We start from the raw sequence: 23,931 nt of genomic DNA on the forward strand, positions 1-23,931 counted from the left end.
TATTAATTCTCTCATATTAGCTGTTACTTGTGTTAGAAAACATTGTTTTACAAAAAAGTGCATCATAAATAAATTGCTACATTAAAATCTATAAAAAATGCAAAATAATAAGTATCTTTTCATATTCACATGACCCATAGCTCCTTCAGTTTGATCTGTATAATTTAATATTTTGACTATAGATCTACCTAATACATTTTATTTAATATTTGGTTTGAAGTTTGGCCAAAATAAGTTGATCAACTAATAGGCAAAAGGTTGCTTATAAACCACATATGTCTGTATTTCATATATCAATTAGAAAAGTATCGCAGAGAGATTCATAGATAATAGATTTGATATTGTTATGCTGGACTAAGTATATTTTCCTATTAATAATTTTTAGAGAGAATGATTAATATAAATAATAAAATAAAAAGTATATTAACAACAACTTATTTATAATTTAATATATGATGCATAAATAAAAATGTCATAAATATTTTTATGATTAAAATTATCTATTAATATACTTTCAATTTATTTAATTACCTTCCCTCAATACATTTCATTATATTTCATAACTTTTAGTTGTTAGGTGTTTTTATAATTACATTAATTTCAATTTATATTTTAGGTTCTATACTTTATTAGTGATATCAACAGCATTATTCAACAAACCTCCTTTTAAAAATTTAATTGCAAATGGATTAGTTTTAGCATCTGATGGCCAAAAAATGTCCAAACGTAAAAAAAATTATCCAGACCCCTTAGAAGTAAGATTTTTACTAATATAAATGATTTAAGTTCAATGACCTCAGAAATCTAAATTTTTTGTTGTAATAAAATAATAACAATAATAATTGAACATATTTGATTAATTCTTAGGTTGTGGACAAGTTTGGTGCTGATGCTTTACGGCTTTATTTAATTAATTCTCCCGTAGTGAGAGCAGAAAACTTAAGATTCAAAGAAGAAGGTGTGAAAGAAATTTTAAAAGATCTATTTTTACCTTGGTATAATGCTTATAGATTTTTCATTCAAAACATTCAGGGTACTCCTGTAAGTTAGAAATATTTATTCTAATAATATTTATAATTAATATTTAAATTAAACATACATTTTTATTTAGGGTATTGTGTACAAGCCTAATAAAAAATTTTGTAGTACTCCTAGTGAAAATAAAATGGACCGATGGATATCATCTTGGACACAATCATTAATTGCCTTTGTTAGACAAGAAATGGCATCATATCGTTTATACACTGTAGTTCCTAGACTAGTAAAATTTATTGATGTTCTTACTAACTGGTATGTTCGTTTGAATCGTCAAAGACTAAAGGGTGAATGTGGACCATCTGATAAACAAGAATCATTAGACACCTTATATCATGTACTTATGACCCTTGTATATCTTATGGCACCTTACACACCATTTATATGTGAATTAATGTATCAAAATCTAAGAAAAATTGAAAATCTCAAAGAACAAAGTGTACATTTCCATATGGTACCATCTGTGATGTAAGTTATTTTATTTTTATTATTCAATATTTTTTATCATAGATAAATAAAACAAAATGAATATATAAAAAATATTTTGTTTTCATTTTCAAAATGAAAATCTAAAAAATATAGCATTTTATTCAACATATTAAACAAGTGTAAAAAAAATTACAGGGAACATTTGATTGATAAAAACATTGAGCAAAGTGTAGCAAATATGCAAAATATTATTGAAATGGGTAGGGTTATGAGAGATCGGAAAACAATTCCAATTAAGGTATACAATAATTGTATAACTTAATTATTATTTAAGTTTTATAAAAAAATATTATATTAATTGTACTATACTTTTTGCAGTATCCTTTGCCAGATATTATGATTGTTTCTGATGATCCAAAAATAATTCAAAATGTGAATGAATTCCGTAGTTATATTGAAAAAGAATTAAATGTCAAAACTATAAATATATCAAAAAATAAAAGTAAATATGTGAAACTCAGAGCTGAACCAGATCATAAAACTTTAGGTTCCAGATTGAAATCAGATTTTAAAAGAGTAACAGCAGCCATACGAGTAAAAAAATTTTGATTAATATAGTCAATACATACAATAATAGTAACAATTTGTTTTAATTATAAAGGAATTAACTGATGAGCAACTTCAAGCTTGGCAAAATGAACTATCTGTTTTTGAGAACTCAGAAAAGAATGATGAACAAAAAAAACCAACACTCAAAGTTTTAGAACATGAATTAGATGCTTCAGAATTTAGAATATTGTACAATTTCACTGGAGCTGAAGCCGAAGAAATGGCAAAAAGTTATGAAGCACAGTTAAATCATGATGTAATGTTTTAACATATACTTTTTTTATTTCCTTTTTTTTTATAATGATTTATTTTTAACATTTTAAATAAATAACTTTATGCTAGTATTGGATAAGATAGAAAATCCTGTATAATTGTAAAACAAAATTGAATCTCAAAAACTATAAATTAAGACATAAGGTTTCCTTGATCGAACTATATAAGTTATGTTACTTTGGAAACTACTTAAATTATTTAAAATTAAAAAATATATTTTTCTGTTTCTTTAATTGTTGATTAAAGATACCAAATTATATTACCTATAATTAAAGAGTTTATAAATAGTTATCTAAAAAAACACTATTCATTTAAAAAAATGTCTAATTACAAATTGAGTTTAATATTTATAAACTTTACAGAGTAACAATTTAAAGTTTTTATATTTTAAAATATATAATATATTTATTTATTTATTATACACTTGTAGATTTTATTGTTAATGAATGTTACACCAGACCAAAATATGTTAGATGAAGGTACTGCTCGTGAAATTATTAATAGAATTCAAAAGTTACGAAAAAAGGCTCATTTAGTTCCGACAGACTTAATTAAGGTTTACTATAGCATTCAGCCAAATGGAGAACTTTCCAGAGTTGCAAAAGAGTTTAGTGAGTTCATTACTAGTGCACTTAAAGTACCATTTATTAATGAACCAGCAGTTGGAAATGTGATAATAGAAGATTCACAAAATGTAAATATAAATATCTATTTCTAGAGTAAATAAGTAAACCAATTAGTTTGAATAATTTGAAATTTATAATCTAAAAATAAATTTATAAAAAAGTAACTGAGTAGAAATTTTATTAATTTTTTTTTTTTTTTTTTAATAATAATTTATGGTTGAGAATTAAAAACATTCAATTTATATTGACTATTAAACTACATAATTTTTAGACTCTGAAACATTTAAAATTAATACTTTTTGACAATGATATTAAATTGTTTTTAAATCAAAACATGAAAGCATTTTATAGTTAATATAGAAAAAAATATTATTGTTTTTATTTAATTATTTATATAGCTCAAAGGATCAGAGCTCAAAATAATACTGACAAAAGAAATTTGCAAAAAAAATTTACCAGTTTGTAGGTAAGTTATAAATTATTAAAAATTTATAATTAATAAAAATTGTTATAATAATTATTTTTTATATAGATTTATTAATGTAGAAATTCATGGAATTAATGCAAAGTATGGTGCTAAAAATGAAAGTACTATTCTTCTTGAAAATCCTGTTGGAAAAAATATTTTAAACATGGATAGTTTAACTCATGAAGTAAGATTAAACTTAGTTCATCAATTCAATAATTTTATTCATTCGATTCTCAAATATTTAGATCCAGAATATGTTTGGTTTATTTGGAGTAGATATTTTATTGAAATCTTCAGAAGGGGAAAAATTAACTGATGATTTATTGAAAAAAATTAACAACTGTACTATTGTGGCGCAAAAAAAAATTGAACTCAAACATTTTAAAGTTATGAATAGAACTTCGTCAATTATTAAGTATGTATAAAATTAATACTTCTATTATACTATAAATTTAAAATTATTATTGAGTAATTAATGTAGAAGCAAGTGTATGAAAAGTTGATTGAGTTATTATAGTGTATAATAAAATTATTCTGATTTGTTTCATTAATAATTGTAAACTATTATTATGGGTTAGACTTTATGCATTTATTTTAGTCATACTGATTACATTATTGAAAATACATTTTCTTTTTTTGTTTTTCTTAGTTCTAATGTATATGAATTAAGATTTTAGTTTAAAAGGTTTAGGAAGATCACTTTCCAATAGAATAAAAAAGTTTCTGTGTTACTATATATACCTATGATAAATTTCTATGGAATTAAGTGTCTTAGTAGTGGTCGAAACATATTTTATTAATGCATGGTTTTAAACCCTAATTATTATACTTCATAGACTGTAAGTAAAAAAATGTTTATTCTACATATAAAAACTCATTCATACCACTGAATTAAATTATCTTATGAACTGTAATAATTTTGGTATCACAGATTAATATTTGACATTATTTTAGATCAATAAACATCAAGTATGGATCAGAAACTGGTACTTTGCTTTTACACAAAAAGGATGAAGATGAAAATTTAGAAAGTTTAAAATCCAAAGTATCAAGTATTTTTAGTATTAATACTAAAAATATTGATTTAGTAAAAGAAAATGGGCTTATTATTGTTACAACTAACTAAAAAAACTTAGTCACGAGTATATATGAAATAAATAACGTTTTTCCATATTTTGTAGTTACTTAATTAATTAATTTTTTTTAATTAGTAATTTTTAATTATTAGTAGTATTATTTGTTAACGGTAGAAATTATTTTTTTAATAATTATTTTGAATTGGCTATTGGATATAAAAAAAAAAAAGAGTATAAGAGGAGTTAGGTATTAAATTATTAATATCTTACTTTTATATTATAAATTGATTATTTAATTTTTACATGATAATTTTAAATAATTAAGATAGTAACATAAGTTATTATAAAAAAATTATTTTAATATATTTTGTTTCTTGAGGCATCATATTTTTAGAATCAGAATTATGTATGTAGTCATCACTGTTTTAAATAGTAAGCTTCTAAAACAAAACAAAAATATCATATTTTTTAAAGTCAAATAAGAATTTAAGGCTGAAGAGTATATATAAATTATAATAGTAACAAGGTGTATATGAATTAATTATATGATTATAGATTTATAAAACATGAGTTTTCTTAAAACCGTAAAAAATGCTTAATATAAATTAATTTTGAGTAATGATGAGCAATTCCCATAAGTGTATCAATTTCCTATATGATTGGGCAAATTTTTAATAGGCTAAAAACTTAAAATTGTTTACAAGCAATAGAGGATTTAGGAAGGGTCACGGGATCTTTTTACATTATATAATTTGTAGGGTAAGACTGATAAGTACTATGAGTAAAATTTTATACTGTAGAACCTCTTTAGAAAAATGTTAAAATCCACTACTATTAACAAAACAAAACATACGTTTTTATGAAATAAATTTTAATTTGCTAGGTACAATTAACACGACATAATAAACTATAAACTCAACAGAACTAATAAGTTATTATCATAGAATTCATTAAGTTAAAACATTATGAATTTTGATAACGGTCTTGTACTCTATTATNAAACATACGTTTTTATGAAATAAATTTTACTTTGCCAGGTATAATTAACACGACATAATAAACTATAAATTCAACAGAACTAATAAGTTATTATCATAGAATTCATTAAGTTAAAACATTATGAATTTTGATAACGGTCTTGTACTCTATTATGACACTATAGATTACATTAGTATATTATTTATGACTGACTTGTAACAAAAATGTATGAAGTAATCATAAAAAAAATATACTCTCAATTTTTTTGTAAAATATATCGATTCAACAATAAAATCGGACTGACTATCGATACAAAAAATCGATACATATCGCCCATTACTAGTCTTGAATAACTTCAGTGGTGGGAAACACTTAAGGAGTTGGTATTAATTCTGTATTGAACTAGTTTGTTGCTCGAACATTTTTACATTTGACATTCGAATATGTACGCACTCGAGTTGTAAAATGAATTTGGTAGTACTACCATTGAGTATAGATAAACAATCTACACTCAATGGTACTACGATAAAATGTTAAAATTGTTGATTTTAAAATGCAGCTAGAGATCGCCACAAAGCTTTACATTCAGGATCTATTGTTGCTAAAGTACGTGTTTAACGACTAATGTCATTGAGTTTATTTCTATATCAAAGTAGTATGAACTGACACTAGTTAGTGTGACATGTGATTATTTCTTTAACCGTTTCGTAATCAGTAAAAATCGCAATTTAGTAGAATCAATGTCAAGATTTCAATTGTTTCACATTAACATGTTGCATCTTACATGTTACAGTTAAGACGAATTGGAAACTGGATAAAAATTGCCCAAAGTTCATTTTTGCCTAAGGTAATCTTAAATTTTTAATGATAAATTATTTTACAGATATTTTATAAAAAAAATTTTTTTTATTGAGTATCGCAAAAATAGAAGGATTTTTTATAGTTTTATTTTTAATTTTTTCATTAACATCTAAGTAAAAACTGTATTTGTAGTTTCACACGTGTAATACAAACAACATTTTAATTAATTGATATTTGATAAAAAAAATGTCTATTGTAGAAAATCTACGCGACCATAATAGTACACTTTACGTTAAATTTTAAAAAAGTTATTAGCTAAGTTCCAATAACGTAAGCATAATTTTTTAATCCTACTTTTTATATATTTGAATAATTTTTATTATGAAAAAAACTAAATTAACTAGAATTTAACTAAATTAAATAAGATAAATTATAAAACCATTAGTATAGCCAGGAGGCTGACTTCGGACGTCTTAACTTATTTATATTGTAATAGTTTTTGTTTTAATATAGTTACATAAAAAATCATCAAATAATTATTTTTATTAAAATTCTAAATTTGCCACTTCAATTAAGTATTAAGGTATGTATATTATAAATGAAAAAAAAAATTATTTAAATACATTACTGGTTTACTTACTGAAACTGTATTTGGTCGTTAAGCTAAGGCGGCCAATGATGCATTTATTACTGAATGTTAAAACAAATTATATTTTTAATGACACTTAACTATTTCCTATAGACACATCCTGTTAACAAATTGACGAACTGATGAACATCAGTATCTTAGTTAGCTATAAATTGACAAGCAAAACAAATAGAATAGTAAAACACATATATATATATATTATTATAGTACCTTTAAACGATCTGAAAATAAATTAAAACATAATAATGATATAATTTGCGTGACCACGTGTGTATTAAATGTAAAATTTTAAATAAAAATACCAGTGGGGTCGCGGCACAGTGGTGACGTAACATAGTTGGGTCAAGTATAACGATATCTGACAGTGATTAAAATCACTATCTTAAAAAACACTTCGATGCAAATCTATAGATATTGTTTAATCTTAAAAAATTGGTGGATTATTCCAAAAGCTACATGATCTCCTATTTCCTTATTTATATCCAGATTACAAGTTTTATGATTTATAAGAGTAACATATGTATAAATATATAAAGGGAGATGGTTTTATTTTAAAAAAAAAATGGTGTCCATTGGAAGAGGTTTATGAATAGTATTTATCATAAAAAAATTATATTAATCCATATATTTTTCAAAAAGTTATAGCATTATAAAATTAAAAATATAAAAAAGAATTTTTTTACAAAAATTGTATATTTTTTACTAACTTTGATGTCCATTTCAACCATAAAAATTAACAGACAAAAAAATAATAATAAAAAAAAAACACATCATAGTCAAAAAATACCTTCTCAGCTTTACATCGAAGCTAAATAGGTCTTTTAACACAAATTTCCTAGTTATCGGTTACATAAAATATGAATAGCGCTGATCCAGGTAGAAGGGTAATGCGCCCTTTAGAATATGGCTCTTACATGACTAATATATTTTCTTAGTAGAAAATATTAAGTGTATTTAATATATATTAAAAAGTTTAGGTTTCTTACCAGTTTCACATCCCCCTAAAATAAATTCTAATTGCACCTCTGAATAAGAAGTCATCTAAATAGGTAAACGTTTTATCATTAACCCAATTTTACCCAATCTTATAGTGATTTGACACATTTAAAAAAGGGTATTAAATATAGATATAAAAATTTAAAGTAATAATTAGAATTCAAGTAATTCCTATCACAAATAGTAGTCGCCGAAGAATACAACTGTATAGATTTCCGTAATAGTGCTTTTAAAATAACTAATTAAACATTTTTCTCCATGCCATTTTTTATAAAAATAATTTATTTAAATTAATTTTCCAACAATAAAAAAAATTATAAATAATTAGACTTGAAAAAAACGAATCTGAAATCGAAGTACTTTCGATCCTTTATTTTTATTATGATCTACTAATGGATACATTTTTACTATTAGTATCAAGCTTAAAAATTAAAAAGCATATTGTTCATTTTTTTCTCATTTACGTTAAAAAATAAATACATTTTGCGAATTTATAAAAAGTTCGTTATTAATAAGATAAGGCGTACATTCAATGATATTTAAAGTACGCATTTTTTTAACTATTACTTTGTTTTATTGAAATATTTTTATTTTTAACATTGAAAAATGGTCAAGGCCACTACATTAATGTAAAACTATAAATACTGAGATAAACATTTCTTGAATTATATAATGCCCTTTCTCTCATTAGTTAACATTTTTATGTGTACTAGTTATTCACCAAAAAAACAATTTTATAAATCGGTCTCTTTTACTTTTTTTGATAATAGTAAGTTAAAATGCTTTTAATTTAGTTATTTGAGACATTATTTTGTCAAATTTTCATAAGAGAAGAATGAGGTGATTGTACTTTAAATTGATCCTATTAAGTTCATATGCTATTAAATTAAATTGAATAAGTTTTACCAACAAAAAAAAACCTAATAACATTTTAATCGTGAGTATTATGCTTTTTTCTAATTTTGTTCTTGGAAATGTAGTTGGTATCCCCTCCAAACAAAAGCTTAAAATATACACTTAATGTATCCTCTTTGTAGTTTGAATCCACCTCCACTTTTAATTTTATCATAAGTAAATATTAAAATATTGCATTCTACTGTACAAAATCTTAATCTATTACATAGTTTCTTAATTGTTTGGAAAATAATTTTTCTTTATAAATTACATGCTTTATATTTAATTGAAAGTAAATAAAATTATCTAAACCTTACTTGCCTAATATCAAGTATATAATGTACTTGTTACCATTAAATAGATAATATAACAAGGTAAATACAATACGCTGATATCATAGTGCGAGTAGATCTAAAAACACTTGAAATGCATTCACAAAAAAAACGTATAAGCAATAATTTAACACAGTTATTATCGTATTTTATTATTAAATACAACATGAAAATTGACTAGAGTTGTAATTCTAGTACTATTGGCTATATTATAATGTTTTTACTGAAAATAATATTTAAACATTGATGATGAGCCAAAAAAGGTCTTCAAAACAAAAGGTTTTTCTACTTCTTAGCAATGTTATAACTAGAAGGGGGGATGCCGTTCGTCCCCCCACGATAGTAATGGCCAAACTTAATGTAACGATAGGAACCTTTTAAAATAATATACCATGACTAAAGTTTATGTAAATTCTTTATGTAGAAAGTTTTTATTTTTGTGTTACTTTGTACAAAATCTTAGGAAAATTTTAAGGTTTTAATTATCTGTAATAAATTAAGATATTGTTAATAGACATTAATTATACTTATGTTATCAATTAATATTTATTCTTTGGATGACCGGTTGTTTGTCAGACCGCAGGGTATGTATATTTTTAAATAATACCAATGAAGTCATATTTGATTATTATCGAAAACGTGTCGTTTGTGTGCCGCCGTGACATGAAAAATAACAGTTGTTCAATCTAATGACGTGTATCTAGTTTATCAAATGAAGTTCATTCATTTAATACATTTTTTTTTTTACTGTTATTTTTGATCTGTTTTATAGATTAATAGTACAAATTTGTTAATATTTAAATTTAATAATTAAACATTTTTCAACATTGAAAATAAAGAACTACACTAAAGATAACTTAATTTTTTTTTTATTTGATTATAATAAAATGTAAATATTTTGACCGTTAATTCTTATAATTAATGGCTTATCACTGATATTTAAAATACACGCCCCTATATGCGTTTAGGCACAATATTTATAATACCTAATGGTCAATAAAATTAATAATTACTTTTTGACTATTGTACTTGTAGTATTCTTGTTATTTCGTGATTTGAACAAAATAGCGTTTTAATTAAAACGTAGTTAAAAAAGTTAAAAGACATTTAGTATTTATTAATAAGTATGAATAGGAGATATATGCATTTATAAATTTTGTTTGAGTTTATTTGAATTGTCCCAAGTTTGTGTAACTTTGTCGTAAGATTATATAGTAGCGTGCAAATATTTTTTTTTTAAGGAGTTTGATACTATTACCGGATAACAACATATTACTAAATCTTAAGTTATTCAATAAAAAATTGTATTTACTAATGGTGTGTTTAGAATAACTTAAATGTATGAATGCGTGTTTTAATAAATGACATTGATGGACTTTAATTTGGTTATCATTCATCAATAAATGCCTTGTAAAATAAGAAAACAATAAAATATTTAGTTTAGAGAACAATATTTAATAGTATATAAAATGAGCATCTACATTAATTGTAGTACGTAGAATCACAACTTCAATATAATTTTAATATTTAGAACCTGACCAATGACGATGCAGGAACTTAGGTAAAAGATTGACTAGGCTATTTCAATCTATTTGGGGAAGAGTGGATTATGCTTCCCACTTTAAAAATCATCGTCGAATAAAAATTACCAGGATGGATCTGCATCTCAGTCTCGCCATTACTTAACTTTATTTAGGTTTCAAACTAACGCCTTTTATTTTTTCCTTTGATTAGTTTCAATTATGCATTAAGCACTTAAATATTTTAACCATAAATATAGACATAGTATTAGAAAAACACGTGAATTTTAATTAAAACGGTATGTAATAATATGTTTCAGAAGAATTACCATGTCGGCCAAAAAAATATTACGGGCGTTTAATCCAATTCAAGTTTATTTAGTCGTTTTTCTCACTTTGACTTATTTTTTAGTACAATTAATATACAGTCAAACCACACATGCTCTTACATTGTTACTGGACTCGTACCATGTGCTGTGCAAATTAATTTATTTATTTGGATCTATATTATGTGCTAAGGTACATTTTATTATTTTAATTAAAAGACCTAATTAAAGTGATGTGAATAAAAATTAAAATAAAAGCTAACTAATTTATATAATCAATAGTGTTAACCATTAAACGTGTTACTTAATACATTTATAGTTAAATATATATTTTTTTATATACGCTTTTATTAACTCATTAAGGGCCATAGCGACCTCCCTCAAAGGAGAAGGTTTCTTAACCATTTATACTCCGGGACAGGTGGTTAATCCACACTTATAGTTTTATAGTTATATGTTTTATATTATTTATCAATATTTGTTATTTTTACATTAGTTCACGTCTATTTCAATTCTAATTTAAATTTCATCTCAAAATGTTTAAATACTTGTACATTACAGAGAGCATTTTTTTCGAATAGCTGTCAATGACAATTCATATACAGGGCGTCATTTGTGGAGTGGCAACTTGGGTATTTGTTCTAGTCTAATTGTTAATGAATGAACTAGGATCGATCAATTAGTACTATTGCTGACCGGGCCATATTTTGTGGAAGTCCATTCCTCATTAAAAGCCAATTTATAATAATCTAAGAAATTTAAGTTAAAATGAATTTTTACTTAATTAAAAATACATTTAATTATTTAATATACAAAAAAAATCCAACTTTAACAGCCTCTCTCTTGTCATCATAATCAAATACAACACAGATTATTACCGTTAAATACAAAACAATTTATCTCAAACAGTCAAGCCCGATTTAAAAATTGGGGCGAACGCCTCGTGGACCATGAACTTAAAGGGCTTATCACAAATTTTACTAGACTGTCATGATTAATAACATGCAGTTTTAGTGATTTTTTTGCTCATCACTTAATAATGGTAGCTATATTTTCAATAGAGGGTGCTCGAGTTTCATAATAAAAGAAAAAGTTTATTTATGATGATTGTCATATTAAAAAGTAATAGACATGAGTTGTTAGACATGGATCGTGAACGAAACAAGCGACTTTGTGATATGATGGAATTGTCAAAAATTTGCCCCATTCTAGTAAAATCTTAATTAACGTCACTGTTGATGTAACCAGTAGCGTACACAGGATTTTTCATTGTAAAAAGAAAATATATAATTTTTTTTTTCGGGTGATTATTTTTATCTCAAATTATGGTTTAGAAACGCCACTGAATACAACTTCTATAAACTGAAAAATGTATTTTTCGGACCTATTTTTGTCCACTAAACGGTGTGGCTGAGTTGCTTGAGTTGTAACCGCCTATATTAGTATTTTTATTTTATTTTCTAGCATAATAGTGACGACGAAGAAGGATGTTTAAATGAAGAATGTCTTGAAAAAACAGTCCCAAGCGAAGAGACTACTCATATGCTAGAAAATGACTTCAAAAAAGCATCTTCGACGGTAAATAATTATGCGAGACTATAATTTTAGTTTTAGTTGTTATCGAGGTGGACATAAGCCCATGCACTCAGACCTGTTAGTCCATTGTGCGCACCTCATACCGAATTGTCTTGATTCGGTTGAGTTGGGTTAATATATTATACCAACCATAGTCACCTCTATAGATGACCTAAGAGTCCTGTCTTTCTGGCGAAATTAACAAAAGAGACTATAATTAGATTATACTGTTGACTTTTGTTTTTGCATAAAAGTAAAAACAAACTATGCAGAATAAATAATTGAATTTAAAAATAAATTTTTAATGTACCATTTTTATTGAATAATTGAATGATTGTCATGTTATTTTCGTATTTATGAAAGATTAAACATATTAGTTTTTCCCTCAATTACACAAATAAAACTACCATTAAAATTGTTTAAAAGTTTATTTTTAAAAATTCTACTTCATTGGAAATAACTATAAAATTATATACTACATGTTGTTTATTTTTTGTTATTTTATTAATTGATTTCTATTATTCGCCTAAAATTTTTAGTGTACACACCCACATCCCGAAAGGAAGTTAAAAAATACCTTTGGATGGGCTCGAATAGAAGTAGTTATCATGCTTTGTGGTTGTGTTTTTTTGGCGTCACTCAGTTTTTCATTAGTTGTCGAAGCTAGTCAAACACTCATACACATTGACCATCAAGATCCAATGCACGAACCCACATCAGTATTTTTTGTTGGATTTGCTGGTATTATAGTTCACGGGTTATGCTACTTGATATTAGGTAATTAATATTCGAAATAAATGATTAACTTAATATATAAGTAATATAAATTTAGTATTTTTATTCAAAATCTGATGTTTTATTAATAATCTTAGGTACAATAGCTCCAAGTAGTTCAGCGACTACAGAAAATGGAGACATTGTTCCATTAACATCTAGTCAATTAATGAAGCAAAAAGTACAAACAAAAAATTGTAACTTCCGAGAAATGTCTCGAGATATAGTTGGTAGACAATAATGTTTATGATAAAAATATATATGAATGTCATTCAATCTAAATAATATAATATTTTTGTTTAGGTTGCTCAATAGTAATGGTCTGTTCTGTCATTGTAAAATTTACAGATCCTAATTTTGCCAAATTCGTAGATCCTGCCTTATCCATTCTATCAGCAATACTATTACTGTACCTCAAATTTCCAAGCAGTAAGTGTAAAATAAAATATTACATTATTCACAAAATACATTTTTTAAATGTCACAAAAATGAGTTATGACATGAAATAAATGTAAACAAATTCTGTAAGGAACAAGCCTACAAATAAAAGAGACCATCTCGTATTTTATATGATAAACTAAAAAGTGTTTAACTTATTAAAAAGCGTCTTGAAAAATTTTAATCTATCTTTTCTGGAGAAAGTTAATATATATATATATAAGCTCTATGAACTATCTTGGCTTTTTTTAAAACAACTTTCACTTTAAAAAGATATGTATTTAGAAATCTTATTCCTGCATATAGTGAACAAATTTGATTCTATTTATGTTATTATGTTTATACAGTCAAACATATTTTTGTAATTACATTTTAGTGAAGGAATCTTGTTTGATTCTTTTACAAACAATACCTGATCACATGAACATTGATACAATTTGTAAAGAGTTGATGCAAACATTCCCAGATATAGTGAATGTACATGAACTTCATATATGGCAACTTACTGAAGAAAAAACTATATCTACAGCACATATCATATTTTTGAATCCCAAAGTGAGTAAGAATTATAAAAATTATTATATAAGCTGCAAGTTTAATAAATTGTACTTATTCCCACTTTTATATAAAATTTATTAAAAATAATTTGAAGGATGGGATGGATTTATGTAATTTGAGACAGACCTGGAACTTAAAATATTTCTAGGGGGATACCTTACAAAAATTTACCAACTTCTTGGTCATTACAAAATTTTAAGGAGTTAAAATTAAAAGGTCATCAACTTATATATAAATTGTTGATTAGTACTAAAATGGAAAAAATTGTGAATTAAATCAATTTAAATAGTTTTTGTAAACTTTTGGTATACTACCCTATTGAAAAGTATCTCTCATGTAGTATGGAGGATTGGAAAACCTATTTACTATTTGTAAACAGGTATGTTCATGCCTACCAGTCCCAAATATTTGGTAACTACTTGTTGTTAATGTTGTCAATCGTGTGAATTTTTATCTTTACTGTTTTGAGACTAGGATTAGTGGGGTTGTCATTCTTGTGATTTAAACTTAATTTGATTTAATTGAAACATCTTTAATATATAGATATAATAAATATTTTTTAGGATTATTTAAGAATAAATAAAGCCGTCATTAGTTTTTTCCATGAAAATGGTATAAAAGAAGTAACAATACAACCTGAATTTTTTAAAGATGATCAAAATATACAGATGATTCCTGAATATGGTATGGGACAGTGTTTAGTTAAGTGTAATCAAATTGAATGCTATGATAGAAATTGTTGCGAGTTAAATGACATGATTGTAAGTAAAACTTTGCTTTGTTATAAAAGTAGTTAAAAGTATAATAGCCAGCTTTTATGCACTATTAATTATTAAAATGTTTCCATAAAATCAATTTCAATTACACCTATCGTGTTTCTTTTTTTATCCAATTTTAACACTGCTAAAATTTATATAAATATAAGAATGATTCAAAATCTTACACATAATTTTTTGTTTTCTATTCAATATTCAGTACTTTATAAAATTAATATAAACTGACTTAAATGTTTTGATTTTTTTTATTCATGATTTTTTCAATTTTTAATTGCTTTTTTATCAACATTTTTGTAAATTATTTCATCTTTTATAAAACCAACTAAATTAAAATTATCTAGCTTTAGGACTGCTGAAAATATAAAGAACAAAATTAAATAAATTTTTCTGAAAAGTGTAATATTTATAAAGTATGAAAAATATATATTTAGGGGCCAAATGGTTCACATAGTTTCTTACAAAAATTTTACAGCTGACTTAAAAATGAATAGATCTCTCATTATTTTAACTGTATATGTATAGGACATAGCAATAACAGAAGAAACGAATCATTCTCATGGTAGAGTTCTAGAAGATAATGTTTCTTCTCCAGTTGACAGAATTCAAACTATAGTATGTAAAAATGACATACCTATTTCTATTTGATGTGATTCTGAGTTAAGTATTTGTTACAATAAATTTAATTTTTACCTACCTGTTGTTTTGATAATAATCTTAAGTTTTTGTTTTGAATTATAAATTTATTTATACTATTATTAACTTATGTTTTTATAATTGACAAATGTATAACTTTAGACAATTAAGTAAACTTAATTTTATTTCTCATTTAACTGTATAAAAAAAAATTATAAATGTATTTTTAATATAAATAAATAAATCTATTAAAGATAACAAATAATATCATTGGTATTGTGGTCTACTATTTTGACATTTGACGTGCATAACTGTGACGTGACTATGTTCAGAACTAGCCACTGAATAAGGAAATGATTCAAGTCCATAACAAGCTGCTCCATAGTTTCCAAATTTATCAACTACAACTATGGCACCGGTAAATTCTGGGTAGTAATCTGCAATTGTATTCATTGCTAGAATGGCAGCTCCTTCTGGACTATACCCCTGTTTCATTAATTGCACAGCCTGAAAACTAAAATCATAAATAGTTCAATTTTAATTTAACAAAATTTATTTAGATTCAGAATTATTTTATTTTTTTAATATAGTACCTAGGTAAAAACCGCATCAGTATATCTCCATCTCCTGTAGCTGCTGCAGCTCCAATATTATTCATAGCATATGCTCCTGATCCAGGAATAGGTGAATCCCCAACTCTTCTATTTTTTAAATCATGCATGCAATAAAATATAATATAGAAATTTCAATTAGTTACAGTATTTTTTATAAGCAGGCAGTAATATGAAAAGTCTTAGAAATTTTATTTTTATTAATTAATAAACACTTAAAGATTGTATTTTCTCATTTTTTTTTTTATTATATGTTAAAAAAAATATTAAAAAGTTAATTTTACCCTGGAATTTTGAATTTAGCTCCATTAGTAGAAGTACCTGCAGCAATATTACCTCTGTTGTCTATTGCTACGACTCCAATAGTATCATGATTAAATCTGTTGATTACACTACCACTAGATTTTGATTTCAATGTTCTAAGAGTATGAGGCTTATAAGGACCACATTTAATTTCTGGATTTGGGGTAACATTCTATTAAACAGATACAGTTATTATTCTAACTTGTATGATATTACTAACAATTTAAAAAATTTATTTTTTTATCATGTTTAAGTGCTGTATTCATAATAGATGCAACACATTAAAATTTTTCATTTATTTAAAATGAAACTCCAAGAAAAGAATTTTGTATGTACAGAGTGGCCCAATATTCATTGACAACTAAAATAACTTTAGATCTTGTTAATATTTTTTACTGATTTTTTTTTTTTTTAATAACAGTTATACATAAGGTTTATAATTGTTTAAATTTTAAATAAAATGTAAAAAAAAATCCAAGATAGCTATTTTGTAGAGTAGATTATAAGAAAAATTTTGGTAAAAAAATATCTTATTAATATTCAGTAGTAAATAGTCTGTATTATTTTAATGTTTGTAGAAATTTGAATTTTCATGTGTTATTTTATAGTATTAAACACTGAAATACGTGTTAAGAAAAGGACAGGAGAAAAGTAAGATAAGTAGTTTTACCTTTAAAGAGATAAAACTACTCATTAAATAATAGGTATTATTTGTATTTTTATTTGAACTAAAGCCATTCATTGGAATGTTAATAATTTTCATGGAAAAATCCATATCATATTTAGTGTGAAAAGATAGTGTTTACTTCTGTCCTTATATAATATAGCCAGAGTTTGATATCATAGAATAAATACTGAAAAATTCAAATTTTTATGAAATTTAAAATGTTTAGAAAATTAACTACCAAACATAAATGAGAATTTTTTTCACCAAATAATTTTTTTTAATTTAATTATAAAAATGATATTAATAAATTATTATTATAGCCCTCAATATATTAACTATTAAAAAAAAAAATAGCAAAAAAAGTTAATTGGATCAATAGTTATTTAAGTTGTCAGTGAATGCTATATATGCCAATCTAAATTCTATATTTTATTAGAGAAAAAAAGGAATTGCAGTATGGCACACCTTTAACAAACAATATTAATTAATTTATCTAATAAAATATAATTATAACCTAATAAATACACAGTTAATTAACTAACAATCCAAAAATTTGGTTGACAAGAATTTTTTTTCCAATTATTCCATAGATGTAAAGAAGAATTGGTACTTAAGTTTGTTTCTTTAAAACCCATTTCAATGGCAAATTGTGTGGCACCTTCACCAACTAATAATGTATGTTTTGTATTTTCCATGACATGTTGTGCAACTTTAGAAGCTTGTTTTATACGTTTTAAACCTCCTACTGCTCCTACATTCATAGTGGCTCTAAAAACTTTAGAATATTTTAATTTCTTAATTAAAAGTATACAATAATTAATATTAAAATACCCATCAACTAGTAGAGCATCTAATGTACTCTCACCATTTTCATCAGGACTACCACCAAAACCTACTGTACCATCACATTGAGATATTTCACATGTACTACATCCTTCAACAACAGCTTCTATTGCGGTACCATTAGCATTTAATATTTCCCAACCTTATTTAAAATTTTCAATAAGAAATTACTTTGTCATATAACACAATAATTATTTTACTTTTTGAAGCAGAATTTTGAAATGCCCAAGTATTAATAACTATTGGAATGATCAACTTAGTATTAGCTCTACTATAAATATAGAACCCTGTTAAAATAGTAACAATTATCAAGAATACCAGACTCACATAAACTAACAACTTAGTCACAATTTTTAAACAAGTACTCGCATCCATGTTAATTCTAATAGTAATAATTTACTATTATCTGTAAAAATATATAATTTATATATTTAAAATATATAACCTGCTATTTAAATAAAAAATAACTCACTTAATTAAGAAACTTAATAGTTGTTTTTTATTTAATTGAAATGAACACTAAAATGTTGTCTTCTATTTGACAATGAGTATATCATTTCTTGTTCATAATTTATAAATCATTATATCCTGAAATAACGCTTGATTAATAAAGTTGATACTTAACAAAATCAATTAATTATAACACATAAAAAAATTACTTGAACCTTACATAGATATAACTACGAAATAAAATACTCATAATTTCTATATCACTATTTTCGACAATCAACATGAATGAAGCGGTTTCAATACAAGTTTATAACAGTAAACAGATTCAAAATTTATTATCACAAGATACATTCTTATCTTTACTTTTTATTATTTGTGCCGTTGCCGTTACCAACAAGAGGACAACAGCGACCCCTTCTACTCCCTCCAAAATCAAGTACACAATAAAGAATAGGACCTAGCGTGCAGGCACACGTTGAATAACTATGTAAGTTCATGGTTGTTGTTTCTAGTCTCCTTAGTTAAATCATAATCACTACATGTTATATTCTTGTTCTGCTTATTGCACATCCTGCCCATGAATATAATTAACAGCCCATTGTCTTGTAATATATTTTTATCACGAATTCAGTTTAAGATTCTTATAGGTAAATATTATAACGTCCAATTGATTTCCAATTAAATAGTTTCTTGTCAATTTTACTAATATAACAATGTCAGCTACGACTAGAAGTGTGCGACATCAAACTCTGGAACAACAGGTAATATTACTTTTGTTAATCTCAAAATAAAATTAATAAACAAAAAATGATCAAAAACTTGTTTGATTATGTTTTAGAAACAGTTATTAGAAATGAAAATGCGCCAAGTTAGGCACGCACCACAGATTATTAAAGCATCCGACAACATTATACCCAGTGTTAGAATACATTCTAAATCTAGTAAATCATTAGAAATGAATTGTGAGTTGTTAATTAATCATATTAAATAATTCAATACTAGAATACATTTACAAAAAAAATAATGTATATGTGATCTAATAATGTAGTTAATTCATGATTTTTAAAATTAACTTAAAAATTAAAGCTATAATTAACTGGTTTTATTAGGTTATGATGGTCCATTAGCATATGCTATGGTTAATAACAGCCCCGATTCTAGTGATGTAATAGGTTTATCAAGACATTCTATTAATCAAGATGTAATTGAAGGTTTGAAAGAAAAAAATTAATTGCTTGACTAAAAAATTATAATGCTTACAATTTTTAGATATGAGGAATGAAGTAGCTGAAATGACTGTAGAGGAAAGAAGGATATCAATTGATACTGAAGATGAAGAATCTAGTTCTATATCACCTCTAAAAAGTATTAGTTCTATACATATTAAAGACAATAGTCCGTTTATTTATCCATCATCAACTTTAACTGATGTAAGTTTATTAATGCTTGTGAAATTTATTAATAAATGCATATCCTAGTTAGTAATTAAAGTATTGAATAATACTTACACAATAGATGTATTGGTCTATTAGGTATAGCTTATTATATTCAATATAATTTGTTTATAAAAATGTTTTATTAGTTCACTATTAATATAAAATTCAAATTATAAATTTGTTGTATTATTTTTAGACAAATGAGTTGGAAGGTGATATATTTGGTAATTTAGAATCATTTGTGATGGAACCTGCATCACAAGGTGTTCATTTCAAGTGCCGTATAACTAGAGATAAGAAAGGTATGGATCGAGGTTTATATCCTACCTACTACCTACATTTAGATAAAGGCAACGGATCAAAAGTATAATAAAGATAGAAATGTTGCTGGAATTTAATGATAATTAAAATAGTGTATTTTAGGTGTTTTTGTTAGCTGCTCGAAAACGAAAGAAAAGTAGGACATCAAATTATTTAATATCTACAGATCCTACAGATTTATCTAGAGGGGGTGAATCATATATAGGAAAATTAAGATCTAATTTGATTGGAACACAATTTACAGTATATGATAATGGAACTTCTCCATATAAATCATCTATTGAAGGTGTTGGTGAAAGACAAGAGCTTGCTGCTATTGTCTATGTATGTATAGAGTTCTATTAAAAATCAATTTAAGGAAGTATACAAAGTCATCAAAATTTAATGAACCAGCAGATTTTTTAATAAACTACAAATAATATTGATATGTTTTTGTTTCTTTTATAAATATTTTTCTTAATTCATGAAGTATTTTTTATATTCGTTTTTTATAAGGTTTCCAACTATTTGTTAACTAGTGTATTTATTATATAATGATCAAATTAAGAAAATGGACTGTCAGTGATAACTTTAGGATCAATATTTAATAAGTTATTAACATTTTTATCTAGGCAAGAGTAGGAGTGAAGCAAAAAGATGTCTAGTGAGTAAAATAACAGTTCTTAAATTTTTAATAACTTCTGAAATACTAGTCCAATAGTTAGTATTGATGAATCATTTTCTTAATTAAATCATTAACTAATAAATTAAATATTTGATTATGTGTGTTGAAAAAATAAAGTTAATATTATGATGATGATAAAAAATATGTCATAATTGATAAATTAATAAAGACATGTATTTAAAAGAAACCCAAAAAAATTATTAATATTATTTCTAATACATAAAAAAATTTGCTTGTTCATTAAATTCTGATGACCTGTATAAGGAATGTATAATTTTTACTTTTGAATTATTTTTAACTTACTCTAAAATAAGTAAATTGATTTTTTTTTTTTTTTTTTTTTATCACTTCTTATTATATTTACTATTTTTATAAAATTAATGGCTTGTTATAATGTTAGAATTATAAGTAATTAACTGCAGTAACTTATACACTTTAATAAATACTATATCAATTAAAATGAATTTGAGCACACTGCAGTGCACCTGGTCAAATTTTAGTAAAACAAGTGTATCTTTACACAAAACAATTTACCTGGTTTTTTTCGAACTCATATATCTTGCTTTCTATTTAAGACTCTTGAAATTTTAAGTATAGATTAAGCTCCAGTAACATAAAACGCTGTAAAAAATGAGCATTTAATGTTAAATCTTTTCGAAATAGGAGTCTTTCAAAATTTTCACTTTTCTTACTCACTCACTGATTCATCATCAAAATAATAAAACATTTTCTATATAGGTAGACACATAATAGTTGACACAAAGATAGGTTTAAAGAAGTTAAGGGAAAAATCTAAAAATTGTGATTTTCTTAAATTTGAAGCTGCTTTAGAATGTTTCTACACCAAACAAAACAAATATTCGATCAATTAAAAATTTTAATTTTAAAATTATTTTTTAGTTATAATATATAAATTTATAATGTTTAATGTAATCATAAAAAATTAAAAAGGGCTAAGCTCTAGAATACCTTCTCTAAAAAAAAAGTATGCCTATCAAAGTAGTGATATCTACATTGTGGCAAAGTCTTTTCTTTCTTAATTTATAAACTATGTGAACATGTTCTTCCATAAACACTGCCCTTTTATCCCTTTACACTTTTAGCTAGTTAAGGAATAAAATAAACTTAGTCACAATGTCCAATGAATCCTTGGAAAAAGTAGTTTTTTCTGAGTTTTTTGTCTTTCTCATTATTCATGTAATACACATGGATGTTGAGAGTATTGTGGCAATTATTAATCACAAACTTGCCAAGTGATACAATTAAAAAGACAGTGTTGCTCATGGAAGTACATGTGAAGTGAGTTTATAATTAAAAAAAAAAAAAACTTGACCACAATGTTGATATCACTACTTTGATAGGAAAACTTTTACAGCACTTGTGTATTTATTGTAGTATTTTTTNATATCACTACTTTGATAGGAAAACTTTTACAGCACTTGTGTATTTATTGTAGTATTTTTTACTAATATTTATATTATTTATTATTTAATTAAGGAAACAAATGTACTTGGGTTTAAAGGACCACGAAAAATGACTGTAATAATTCCAGGCATGAATAAAAGTCATAAACGAGTAAAGATATCAACTTCAGATAACAGTAGTTCACTATTAGGTAGGGTTATTAATAAACTTATATATTACTATAATTATTAATTATATTTTTAACAAATTATTTATCAATTTATAAATTTGTATTAAATAAGTTTTATGTAAATAAAATATATTTCAGAATGCTATCGAACTAAAACTATGGATGATTTAATTGAGCTCCACAATAAAACTCCTCAATGGAATGAGGAAACACAATCATATGTTTTAAATTTTCACGGAAGAGTTACTCAAGCGTCAGTAAAAAATTTTCAAATTGTCCATGATAATGATGGTAATTCATAAACATTCAATGTTTTACTATGTATTAATTTTTATATAGAATTAACCTTAATTTTTTACAGTTGATTATATAGTTCTTCAATTTGGACGCATATCTGATGATCTTTTCACTATGGATTATAGATACCCACTGTGTGCAATGCAAGCTTTTGCTATTACTTTAAGTAGTTTTGATAGTAAATTAGCTTGTGAATAATTAAGATAAATCATATTTCTATTTAAATTAACAAGTGAAAGATATTGTATCAGTATTTTTATATGATATCTATGAAACTTGTATTTTATTATTATCACTTGATAAATTTAAATCTAATGTATAGTTAATTTTGCACCTTATATGTCTGTTTATTCTAGTCTTTTTTTACAATTTTTTCTTAAATTATATTTAAGAACAAAGTGATATATACTAATGATTAAGTAATTTTACTATGAATATTTCACTTTCATAATAGACTTTCAAGAATTGTACAATTTTTTCTTTGTCCTGCCTTTAATACTGTAATTGTGAAGTTCTCTAAACTTTTTTATGTATTTGTATTTTATATTTTTAATATTTTATTTAGTTTTAAATAATTAAAACCCGACATTTTTTTTGGAGTCTTATCTATCTGCCCCTAATAACATCTTATGACAAACTATATTTTACTCTACATATCATTTCATAAATAACCTATTTATAGTTTGTATGAAAGAAATTGATATAAAATATATTCTTTTGAGACATTTTAAATATGTGTCATATTGTCTTTAAATTTGTTAAGTGGAGAATTCAAATAATTGTTTTATCTAACTTGCTTTGTTATATTTTGACAATATTGTGTTATGTTACTATTTAATTTTGATTGTACAATTTTATTGACAATTTACAGGACCAATGCAAATTGATATGTAAATTCTTATGTTAAGTTATTTTTTCACTTAAATTAAGCACATTATTTTTTGTAAAATTGCACCAAATATATTATTTATCTCGCTA

General features: G+C 24.7%; 3 protein-coding genes across 3 annotated transcripts in view; 2 read left to right on the top strand and 1 right to left on the bottom strand.

Annotated features, from left to right (window-relative positions):
- The window catches only part of LOC126894812 (isoleucine--tRNA ligase, cytoplasmic), a 14,093-nt gene extending 9,479 nt beyond the window's left edge, over positions 1–4,614 (top strand). The window contains exons 10-20 of the mRNA XM_050666100.1: positions 617–755; positions 868–1,041; positions 1,112–1,503; positions 1,660–1,762; positions 1,843–2,058; positions 2,126–2,329; positions 2,777–3,040; positions 3,371–3,438; positions 3,505–3,625; positions 3,687–3,856; positions 4,396–4,614. Coding sequence (XP_050522057.1) covers positions 617–755; positions 868–1,041; positions 1,112–1,503; positions 1,660–1,762; positions 1,843–2,058; positions 2,126–2,329; positions 2,777–3,040; positions 3,371–3,438; positions 3,505–3,625; positions 3,687–3,856; positions 4,396–4,567 — 2,023 coding nt within the window. The 3' untranslated portion in view covers positions 4,568–4,614. The remainder of the gene's footprint in view (positions 1–616; positions 756–867; positions 1,042–1,111; positions 1,504–1,659; positions 1,763–1,842; positions 2,059–2,125; positions 2,330–2,776; positions 3,041–3,370; positions 3,439–3,504; positions 3,626–3,686; positions 3,857–4,395) is intronic.
- Positions 4,615–5,590: 976 nt separating this feature from the next.
- Positions 5,591–23,931, top strand: LOC126894420 (uncharacterized). Its single transcript, XM_050665455.1, has 21 exons — positions 5,591–6,342; positions 11,008–11,206; positions 12,478–12,591; positions 13,128–13,365; positions 13,461–13,592; positions 13,666–13,791; positions 14,177–14,355; positions 14,922–15,119; positions 15,657–15,776; positions 16,358–16,451; positions 17,290–17,332; positions 17,939–18,110; positions 19,328–19,402; positions 19,480–19,603; positions 19,751–19,852; positions 19,911–20,071; positions 20,274–20,441; positions 20,501–20,722; positions 22,560–22,677; positions 22,795–22,947; positions 23,018–23,931. Exons 2-21 carry the CDS (start codon positions 11,018–11,020, stop codon positions 23,149–23,151), a joined length of 2,862 nt encoding a protein of 953 aa, XP_050521412.1. The 5' UTR covers positions 5,591–6,342; positions 11,008–11,017; the 3' UTR covers positions 23,152–23,931.
- On the bottom strand, positions 15,933–18,762 carry LOC126894816 (N(4)-(Beta-N-acetylglucosaminyl)-L-asparaginase-like). The gene is made up of 7 exons (XM_050666108.1): positions 18,664–18,762; positions 18,392–18,597; positions 18,180–18,333; positions 17,891–18,116; positions 16,663–16,853; positions 16,361–16,468; positions 15,933–16,281 (listed from the first exon to the last, which is right to left on the bottom strand). Exons 2-7 carry the CDS (start codon positions 18,564–18,566, stop codon positions 16,035–16,037), a joined length of 1,101 nt encoding a protein of 366 aa, XP_050522065.1. The 5' UTR covers positions 18,567–18,597; positions 18,664–18,762; the 3' UTR covers positions 15,933–16,034.

The sequence above is a fragment of the Daktulosphaira vitifoliae genome, unplaced genomic scaffold, assembly GCF_025091365.1.
Source record: "Daktulosphaira vitifoliae isolate Bord-2020 unplaced genomic scaffold, ASM2509136v1 Scaffold_1, whole genome shotgun sequence".
Taxonomy (NCBI): domain Eukaryota; kingdom Metazoa; phylum Arthropoda; class Insecta; order Hemiptera; family Phylloxeridae; genus Daktulosphaira; species Daktulosphaira vitifoliae.

What these genes read in the sequence shown, in the direction of transcription:
- LOC126894816 (XM_050666108.1), bottom strand. Translation starts at nt 18,566, where the DNA reads ATGGATGCGAGTACTTGTTTAAAAATTGTGACTAAGTTGTTAGTTTAT. An exon ending in GATGCTCTACTAGTTGATGG is followed by an intron (nt 18,117 to 18,179) that starts GTATTTTAATAT and finishes TAAAGTTTTTAG; the next exon opens with AGCCACTATGAATGTAGGAG. An exon ending in GCTAAATTCAAAATTCCAGG is followed by an intron (nt 16,469 to 16,662) that starts GTAAAATTAACT and finishes TTTAAAAAATAG; the next exon opens with AAGAGTTGGGGATTCACCTA.
- LOC126894420 (XM_050665455.1), top strand. Translation starts at nt 11,018, where the DNA reads ATGTCGGCCAAAAAAATATTACGGGCGTTTAATCCAATTCAAGTTTAT. An exon ending in GTTATGCTACTTGATATTAG is followed by an intron (nt 13,366 to 13,460) that starts GTAATTAATATT and finishes TAATAATCTTAG; the next exon opens with GTACAATAGCTCCAAGTAGT. An exon ending in ATAAAGGCAACGGATCAAAA is followed by an intron (nt 20,442 to 20,500) that starts GTATAATAAAGA and finishes AGTGTATTTTAG; the next exon opens with GTGTTTTTGTTAGCTGCTCG.